Raw genomic sequence first — 10,312 nt, 5'->3', positions numbered from 1 at the left:
GCCGCGTAAGTTGACGTTGCCTATCTCGCTGCATCACAGCGTACTCATTGCTGAATTGATTTGCATTGTCCGCTACGTTCAGAATTATCAAAGGACACGGTTAATAGCATCTTATTAACTACAAATGTTCTACCTCCAGCCGTACCTATTACGTCGCCGGAAGACATAGATGCGGAAAGAGCCCACATTTGGGCGAAAATTCTAGAAGCGCAGTCGGCTGGTGACACGATCATCACTAAACATCTGATGAAGACTTGGACTTTGCTTGACGAACCGAAGAACAAGCCTCAAATATCACGGGCTGTGTCGGCTACACCAGTTCTCCTCACTGTGGAATTGCGCATGATATCTAAAGAGGTGAAGGCAGAAAAAGAACATGGTTTGGTCTACGCAATAGGGGCGGTTTCTTCTCATCAGGATGTGGGATTTACTCCTTACTTTGAGGAAAACATCAAGTGCTTAAAAGCTCCTATTCCCTTAACTATATTCAACACCGGTAAGCTGGTTTAATTTTTGCGGCTAAGTTCAGTGTCAGGTTCTTTGGCCTTCTTCTGGAGTTTCTAACATCTGGTGTAAATTTGATTCAGAGTGAAAGAAGCGCGCACTTAGAGCGCACATAAATTTAAAGCAAGCTCGTCCAGGCAATAACGAGAAGGCATACAAGGGTCTTGCCTATCCATTGGAATGGTCTCAAACTCACTCTGAGTAGACCAAAAACCACAGAAATTTCTATTTAACGTTGAGGGACGTCTACGGCAAAGGGCTTTTTGCGGCTAAGCTCTTATTGCACAAGGAGAACTGTTACGCTATCGCTAGCAGCGGCCAGGGTTTCATGACAGCTTTTTGTTACAACATGGCCGTCAGAGAGACGGCTTTTGCTCACCGCATCACATCAGAAGACGGCTCCGCGATCCAAGACATCTCAGTCCATCAAACTCTTTTGATGCAATCATGTTACACAAAGGCGATGTCCTTTGGTGAAGTAACTTGGACCGAGAACAAATACGCGCCGGGACAAGAATTTTCACATACCGATCCAGAAGTTGGCTTAACGGCCAGCGCAGCAGCTCACGCCTTCAGCCGATTGATAACTATGGTCGTCGTCACACTGCAATGTATGGTTCAGCACAACACTACCAACACAACCCCGGTTTCATGTACTCTTCGCCACGGTACCCGACCAACCCTTTCAACGGACAAGGGGCGAGACGTCAATCAGCGTACGGCCCGCCGAGATACCCGTTTGCAGAGAATAACAGGTTTTTCAGCGGCCAAGGAAGCTACGCTGGAGCTCATGACTCAAAGAAACGATTGCGCGGTTACAATGGCGCTAATTTTGTGGAAGGTTTTGTCAACCGACGTCAAGCAAAAACCGGGCCTCCGACCCAACAAGGAGGGCCTTTGGTGCAGGGGAAAAAGTAGGCCACTGCTTCTTCAACCACCCCTTTTTTTTTCTCTAAATGCAATGTTTCATTGTCTCTTTACACCAAACACAGTTTCTATTTCCTTTCCATGTCTATCCTATCGGATCCACACTCTATCTCCTTTTAATTGTTGTTTCCCGGTTCTTCCCCCCCCCCCCCCCCTAAACCCCACATCCTTGTGCTGTATGGTGCTTGCAGACACTAGTTTTATCCCTTTGAATTTCTTATTTTCTTTTTTGGTTGTTTTTAAGGTTTTTGACGTTTTCCATCCTTCTCCAATTGAAATCTTAGCTTATGGCCGTCAGATGTCAAGTGCAAGATGAACGTTCCCCTCTGGGAAGAGGCACTACAGAATGCCGGCTTGCTCCTAGAGCTTGCCGACATTATTGAACGGTTTAGGTCTGGTTTTGACCAGGGTATCCCACATCATAGGGTCGGAACCCTGAAGTGGTTTACCCCAGACAACCATAACTCGGCCGTTGCTGCAGAAGAAAAAATCCAAAACTCCATTTCGGAAGAGGTACACGTTGGACGGATGGTGGGTCCATTCTCACACGAGTACCTTTTGACTTTTCTTCCCTTTTTCCAAACTAGCCCGCTGGGCTCTGTAGTAAACGCCGACGGCAAGATGAAGCCAATCAACGACCTATCTTTCCCACGGAATGACCCACAGACTCCATCTGTCAACTCTTTTGTCGACAAGTCCGAGTTCAAGACGACTTGGGACAACTTTTGCATGGTGGCACAATTTTTCAGGAGCACCCCCGGTCCGTTCAAGCTGGCTTTATTTGAATGGGAAAAAGCCTATAGGCAAATCCCGACGGCCCCTGCTCAGTGGCCTTATCTGATGGTGAAAGACCTGAAAGGGGACCTGTTTCTAGATACACGCATCACTTTTGGCGGGGTGGCGGGATGCGGGTCGTTTGGCCGCCCGGCTGACGCCTGGAAGCGGCTGATGCAACACAAGTTCAACGACAAGATGATCTTCCACTGGGTAGACAATAATTTATTCGTCAAGCGGCTGGAATCAGACTGCACCATCTCAAAAGTAGTGGACCGTTCTATGGCCTTAGGAGTCCTTACCAACAAAGAAAAATGCTCAGACTTCTCAGACAAGCAGAAATACATTGGGTTCGTCTGGAATGGCAAGGAGACCACGGTCCGGCTACCCGAGAAGAAGAGGCTCAAACGTATAGCGCAAATCGCGGAATTCCTAGTTGAAGGCGCAACCTTTCGTTTCTGTGCGGCAGAAGTTTTAGCGGGCCGGCTCAACCACGCTTCGTACGTTTTGCCTCAACTTCGCTGCTACTTGCGGGGGCTGTACACGTGGATGGGTCGCTGGAGATGTTTCTGGTTGGTTCAAGAGGTCCCCATGGACGTCAAAACCGACCTCAAGTTCTGGATGGCAACTCTGCAGAGTTACGATTCTACTCGACTGGTGCCAACTCCCAACAAGCAGGAGATTTCCTGGGTAGGGGACGCCTCCACCAGTTTCAGGATTGGCGTTCTAATCGGCAACAGGTGGTCTCAACTCCGCCTAAAAGAAGGATGGGAAGGACTAGAGAAACCTTACCGCAACATTGCCTGGCTAGAGACGGTGGCATTAAGGGTAGGCATCTTCATGCTGCAGGAACTACCTTGGTCTCGGAGGGGTTCAAATTTCGTGGTCTGGACGGACAACACGACGACAGGTAGCGTGCTGGTGGCGCGTAAATCGCGCAACGTGCACATCAACAACGAGTGGAAGCAGATTCAGAACCTGCTAGTCACGTTACAGCTTGACGTGACTCCAAAACGTGTAATTTCAAAGGAAAACATCGCGGACGGTTTGTCGAGAGGCGTCCGCGGACCCCATCTAGCTGCTAACAGGGTTTGGTTTTGCATACCAGATGATCTAACAGAGTTCTTGTTTCACGCTTGACTTAGGCGCCCCTTCAGCGCGGCATCTCCTTCTGTCTTCTTTCTCCTTTTGCTGCTCTCCGGCGCCTCTTCCTTTGCCCAAGAGCTCGACGCATTTGCCCCCCTCGGGGGGAGTAACCGGATGCCAGCCAATTTTTTGTGCAAGGCCTTTTTGCGCCGATTTCTAAATGATTATTTCTCCACGCGACTATTGCGTCATACGCGGTAGCAAGAGGCTTGGCCTTGGAGGGGACCGGATTTGAATTGAGGATTGTCACGTCCTGCTTTCTGATCATTGCCTGTTTTTCATTGAGGTTTGGGTTTTTGCGCGCGGCTCAGGCTCCCTAAAAAACCTGAGTTATGGGCTGACGCCCAAATCCCCAAAACCTCTATGTGCCCTGGGCATAGAGACGAGATTCAAGCGCATCCTCTTCTCCTGGTCAAGGTCAGAAAGGGGGCACTAACCCTTTCTACCTTTCCTCCCACACTTGCTGCGGCTCCACGGCGGCGCCAAGGAGCCGCGGCAAGTACCAGGCAAGAGCGGCAGCCGTAGTGGATTGCAGGGGAGCGAGTGAGGAACAAACAGTTCCCCCCTGTCCATGGAGGCGGAATGAGCGGCAAAGACCTGGGCATGAATGGAGGGGACCGGGCATCAATTCATGTGCATTGACGAGTCCCGGCCGCACGAGTTGTATAAATATAGACTCGCGGTGCTGACGGCGTTGATTCCCTCAGCACCTTTCTCCCCCCCCCAATCATTGCCCAGAGCCTGCCACTCAGAGCCGCTCTCTTTTCTCTCAAAACCACCCGCCCACTCTAGTTTTTCACAGGGCTTGGGCTGACGCCCAAATCCCCAAAACCTTCATGTGCCCTGGGCATAGAGACAAGATGCAGGCGCATCTTCTTCTCCTGGTCAAGGTCAGAAAGGGGGCACTAACCCTTTCTACCTTTCCTCCCACACTTGCTGCGTCTCCACGGCGGCACCAAGGAGCCACGGCAAGTACCAGGCAAGAGCGGCAGCCGTAGTGGATTGGAAACCAGCCCCAACTTGAATCTCGCTATTACTGGAACTATTTAAGAACACATTTTCAACTACCTTGCAAAGCAATATCTAATACTTGGCAGAAACAAGGTATTTACCACAGGAATCATATATTTCAAGAGCTGGCCCCTATCATCCTTTGGCGAGTACTTGGCACCCGCGGGCAGGCACCTGTGGAAGTGCGCAGGTATCCTCCGTTGGGTGAAGGTGTCCAGTCTGGGTCCAAATTCAGGCAGGTACCTGCGCACAAATTGCCATTCTGCACAGCTCTGCTTGCCCCTAGTGCCAATTGGCGGGTACTAGGTACCTGTGGGCTACCTGTGGAAGTATGCAGGTAAAAGCCAGCGGGTGCCGGATATGGGTGCAGGTGTCCATTCTGGGTCAAAATTCAGGAAGGTACCTGGGTGAAAAGTGCCACCTCTATATATTTCATTCTATCATGTGTTTATCATAAATCCCAAAAAGCGTGAGATATGTTAGTGGTACACAAAAAGATACACATATAAGTTTGTGTGACACATTATTTAGTTGGTGAAGTTTTTCAAAAAATATTTGAAGTTTTGGGAAAAGTCCAGCGCAAAAAAAACCTCATATTAATCAGTTGTGTATGACTTCAGAAAATATCCCCAAAACCATTTGTGTACATATGGCTGAAAGTTATAAACAATTTTTGAAGGGTCCACCTAAGCTGCTGGCTCTGCTTGAGCACTCAGGCTGACATCACTTGGCTCAGTGATGAAAAATGTGACACACCAGCACACATGTGTAAATTTGTGTGACACATTCTTCAGCTGCTAAATTTTGCCCCAAGGGAGTTGGAATTCTGGGACAAGTCCAGGGGAGCCTCAGATTACCCAGGGTTTGTGAATGAATTCAGAAAATCAGCTCAACAGGATTTCTGTACTGATGGATGAAAATCAGATACAATTTGTAAGCCCTGCTCCTCATAGGCTTACACAGACATGTCACCAGATCACATAAGCCTAGTTCTCCCTTGTAATTAGTCTTCACCCTCTGCTTCCTTAGTCTGGCAGAGAGCTTCCCTCGCTCCCGGCTAGGTAAGCTCCTTTCCACTGTCTCTCATTCTGTCTAGTTGTACTTACGAGAGAGCTTCCCTCTCTCCCGGCTAGCCCTTGAAATCCAAAAGCCCCACCATTTGGAACTAGAACTCGTCGGCTCTGGCCCGTCCCAAGTGCCATTTCCTCCTCTCTTCAGTGAGGGTCCACGTGACCCTTACACTTTTTTTTTCTTGTTCTGAACAGAAAACTCTGGACTATCGAGTCCTTTTTTTTGACAACCCCTTTTTTCTTGTCTGTGGAAACCTGGCCCGGCCCTTGTTGGCTTCTGGTCACTAGTCATCCACCTCTCCAACCGCCGCAGCCCTTGCCCTCCCCTTTGCACTCTTTGTCCTCTCCGCCGCCATCCGCTTGTTGCCCTCAGCGCCCTGTCCCCCATATGCTTCGCCCTTGGCCTCCTGCTCGCCCCGCTCTTCGAGGGCCCCCAGCCCCTCTTCCTCATCCTTGCTTCCGTCCTCTTCCTCGGCTCCCACGTCTCCACCACACGGATCCCCGGATGCAGCCTTGCCGCTTTGGGGCTCGTCTACTTCAAGTTCGCCGTCAGCCTCATCCCCGGCAGTACCAGCAGCACCAGCACCAGCCTGCGCCTGCTGGCGACAATTAGCCTGTCGGCCAGCCTGACCCTGCTCAACAAGGCCATCTACACCGCCCCGCAGACCACCGCCGGCTTCCCCTTCACCCCTTCAATCTCGCCCCGCTCGCCATCCCCCAACACTCTTGCCATTTTTTCCTTGAATTACTGTTGCACTTCGCACCGCCTGCGCCGCTGCGATTAGACCGGCCTTCCTCCGTGCCATCAGAACCCAATCTCCTGCTGCCCAGCAGCTGCCACCTGCCCCTCTTGTCAAGTCGCCGTCCCCCATGCCTGTTCTCCCGCCATCGCCTCGCCACCGGTCTTGTCCCAGCTTTGCCAAACTCCAGAAGCTTGCCCCAAGGCCTACACCGTTCAGCTGACCAGCCGCTTCCTTGGTTGGCCCTCTAGATGGCTGTCAAGCCTCTTCAACAACGGGTGCTGTGCAGACAACATTCTTATTTCCTCCGACGACATTGTGGCCGCCCAAACGACTTCCTGGCCACCCAGGCGACATCCTGACTTTCCCAACGACTTCCCTGCTCTCAACGTCCAGCTACCCGATCCTCTCCCCAGAGGGGTCAATGGGGTCCCCCTGAGGGGAAAGCTCCCAATTGTGTTTCTTGCTTCCTCCCCACGTTCCGCAACGCGCTCGACGGCCACACAGGACCGACGAGATATGGCTGTAAGTGCTACAGACCCCCGGAGAACCCCCCTTGACCCTCTTAGCCTCTAGATCTCGTCGTTGCTCTCCGCGCCCCCTCCTCATTGTCATTGCCACTAGCACTTGTTGTCAACTCCAGCCCCTCGCCATCGCTCCCCGCCTCTCGACATTGCCCTCTGCCCCTCGCCATCGCTCCCTGCCTCTCAACATTGCCCTTTGCCCCTCGCCATCAACTCTAGCTTATCATTTTCACCTCTAGGTTGTGCTTATCACCTCTTCCGCAGCTATTGCCTGCTTCTATCACTCCACCCGTCGCCTTCAACCCCAGCCCACAATAACCCCATTGGCCTGCCCGACTAACTACCACTAGAGCTCCGCACCCTTGCCCTTGATCTTACTCTCAGCCACCAAGCCTCGCCACCTCGGACATCTCCTTGCCTCTAGGCAGCTCGCCGTAGCCTCAGACCCGCTCAGCTTGTCGCCTAGCCTGACTGTGTCCCCTAACCACTCTGGCAAATCCCCTGCCCTTCACAGCTTCCTCTGAAAGTTTCCTTCTGGTCGTCTCCCCCCTCCACTCCTCAGGGAGTTTTCTTCTGGTCGTCTCCCCGCTCTGCTCCCCAGAGAGTTTCCTTCTGGTCATCTCCCGCTCCGTCCGCTCCCCAGAGATTTTCCTTCTGGTTGTCTCCCCACTCCGCTCCCCAGAGAGTTTCCTTCTGGTCGTATCCCGCTCCCCAGAGAGTTTCCTTCTGGTCATCTCCTGCTCTGTCCACTCCCCAGAGAGTTTCCTTCTGGTTGTCTTGCCGCCCCATTCCACTTCTTTATTCTCTTTTATAGGAGGGGAGACTGTAAGCCCTGCTCCTCATAGGCTTACACAGACATGTCACCAGATCACATAAGCCTAGTTCTCCCTTGTACTTAGTCTTCACCCTCTGCTTCCTTAGTCTGGCAGAGAGCTTCCCTCTCTCCCGGCTAGGTAAGCTCCTTTCCACTGTCTCTCATTCTGTTTAGTTGTACTTACGAGAGAGCTTCCCTCTCTCCCGGCTAGCCCTTGAAATTCAAAAGCCCCAGCATTTGGAACTAGAATTTGTCGGCTTTGGCCTGTCCCAAGCGCCATTTCCTCCTCTCTTCAGTGAGGGTCCACGTGACCCTTACACAATTATTAAAGAATTCATCTAATTCCCCCTTGGGATTGTGGGCACTCATCTTGGCATGATATGGCTGGTTGATGGTCTACGTGTCACACAAACCCGCACGCGTACGTTTGTGTGACACAATGTGTCACAGAAACCTGCACAGGTTACAAGGTTGTACTGTGACATCTGGCCCCACAGCGCCAAAGTAAGACCGTAGTACCAATGCAAAATCAGACCTCCCACTAGAGCTGACACTTCACACCCGGCAACCTGCAGCAGGTGTGGGTACCTGCCTGAATTTTGACCCAGAATGGAAACCTGCACCTGTACCCGGAAACCGCTGGCAGTTACCTGCGTACTTCCATGGGTACCCGTCCACAGGTACCTAGTGCCTGCCAATGGGCACTAGGAGCATGCAGAGCTGTGCAGAATGGCAATTTGTGCGCAGGTAACTGCCTGAATTTGGACCCAGACTGGACGCCCGCACCCGCACCCGGCGGATACCTGCGCACTTCCACAGGTACTAGGGACCAGCTCTACCTCCCACAGTATCACTACACTCCATCCAAAGTTTTCACCATGTGTAATAGAAACAACTTAAAAAGAACTGGCAGTTTTTTGGTGTATGCCCTGAAGATAAATACAAAAACTGTTTCAGAGAAAACTACTGGGTATGGGTTTCCAAAGAGGTCAAAAATCATGATAATTGAAATATGAGGAACTTTGGTCAAGCTTGAGGATCAAGTAAAACTTATATTTAAGATGGCCTTATTTTTGGCATAGGTGTAGCAGACATTTTACACATAAATTACACAATACATCAAGTATAGTTCCAGGTCATTTCAGGATATTTTGTGGCAGACATGAACCTTGCCTTCAAACCAGCATCTAAGTGAGATCCAACCAAATCTATGACTGAGTTAAGAGATGGCACTTGCACGCAAGTGCTGAGGAAACTCCCATGGTGTGAGTGCTTCTTATATTTGTAGCCAGAAAGTACTTTTTAAAAGCGCTTAAATTAATGAGAAAACTATGTAACACCTTTGTGAAAGTGATGTAAAGTATATTTTCACCTGTTTATGTTTAAAGTTGTTAAGTTTTTGGCTATTTTGCACGCCGCACGCGTTGATTGCGCTTACCACAGCAGAGCTCCATATTTTTGGAGCTTCAACTGGTGCTAGGCCGGCGACAGGGCTTGGAGGGGATAGGTGCCTGGTGGCTGCCCTTGCTGATTGGTCCAGAAAAATTGGAGTTGTGGTAATTCAAATGGATAGCTGAGTGGTGGTGGTGGGGGGGGGGGGGGGGGTAGTTTTGAGATGTTTTGCCATGATTTGGATTCTTGGTGACGGTTGCGTTGAGGATTCTGGGAAATTTTTTTGAGAGGATCAATATAAGATTCTTCAAAGGGATTTGTTGGGACTCTTGATTCTTGATCCTTCAGTTTGACAGTGGATCAAAGTGCCATGCCGCTCCCTTCCTCCAAGTTCTGCAAACTTGGACTCCGGGAGGCAACATGTCACATGCATTTCATCATATCCCTTGGTGCACTGCGCACAAGAAAACAGACAACAGGGAGAAAAGAAAAATCACACAAGAATCAGAATTCAAGAACCAGAGGAGAAAGAAAAAAAGAAAAACCACAGCCTGAGAGAGAAGAAAGAAAAGGCAAAGCCAGAAAGGAGAGGAAAAGAGGAAGATCAAATCAAACAGAACAGAACAAACTGTTGAGATATTGGTATCAGCTTGTGTTTTCCTTTCTCTTTCTATGCTTTACAAATTTCATCTAGGTTTCACATATCATTTCACATGTATGTAGTATACATGAGCTCAGCAGGTGTGGAAGGATTTTTCCCTCATCCTTCCAAAACCATGTAACCCCTCCCTTTGGAGGTGTCACAAGCGGGATCACAGGATCCCAACGATCCTGTATATAGTCTTGCCCTTCCCCCGCCCCTCCTGACTTGGCAGAGATTGTCTTGACATCTCTCCTGATTCAGGTAAGCTCAGTTTCCATCCATCACTTCTTCCTCCCTGTGTCGTGTATTTAGGCCCTGTTTGGCAGCGTGATTATTACACAACAAATAATCTTGCCATGTCCCCCTATGTTGTGTCAGACACTACTTTCCCACCTGATCTTTTGGAATTAAACTGCCAAACCTTATGAGGGTTTACTTTCAAAAGATTATTTTAAAAAGACATATTTTACCATATGTAATGTAGCATGTTTCCTATTATTACGCTGTGTAATATGACGCTGCCAAAAAGGGCCTTAGACTAATAGAGATTTTCTTGACATCTCTCCCAAGTCAGTAATCCACCCCACTGCGGTTCTAGAAACCGCTCGAGGCCCTGCCTCCGTGCCCCAGAGTCCCCCGTCCCAGTGAAGAGCCCTGCCCCCCTGTAGCGGGCTCTTACACTTTTTCTTCTAGAACCTTGGATCAACTCTGACAACCTATCCTTGATGCCGATCTCACCCTCAATCTGACCTACCTGAATCTGAATC

General features: G+C 50.1%; 1 protein-coding gene across 1 annotated transcript; it reads left to right on the top strand.

Annotated features, from left to right (window-relative positions):
• Positions 1-6,423: 6,423 nt before the first annotated feature.
• On the top strand, positions 6,424-7,220 carry PtA15_13A521 (uncharacterized protein; the record flags this gene model as incomplete). Its single annotated transcript, XM_053162728.1, has 2 exons — positions 6,424-6,455; positions 7,049-7,220. The coding sequence occupies 2 exons, from the start codon at positions 6,424-6,426 to the stop codon at positions 7,218-7,220; spliced, it is 204 nt and encodes a 67-aa protein (XP_053026675.1).
• Positions 7,221-10,312: the final 3,092 nt, after the last annotated feature.

The sequence above is a fragment of the Puccinia triticina genome, chromosome 13A (genome assembly GCF_026914185.1).
Source record: "Puccinia triticina chromosome 13A, complete sequence".
NCBI lineage: Eukaryota > Fungi > Basidiomycota > Pucciniomycetes > Pucciniales > Pucciniaceae > Puccinia > Puccinia triticina.
The sequence above is the reverse complement of the archived record's forward strand: the minus strand, read 5'-3'. Positions and strand labels throughout refer to the sequence as shown.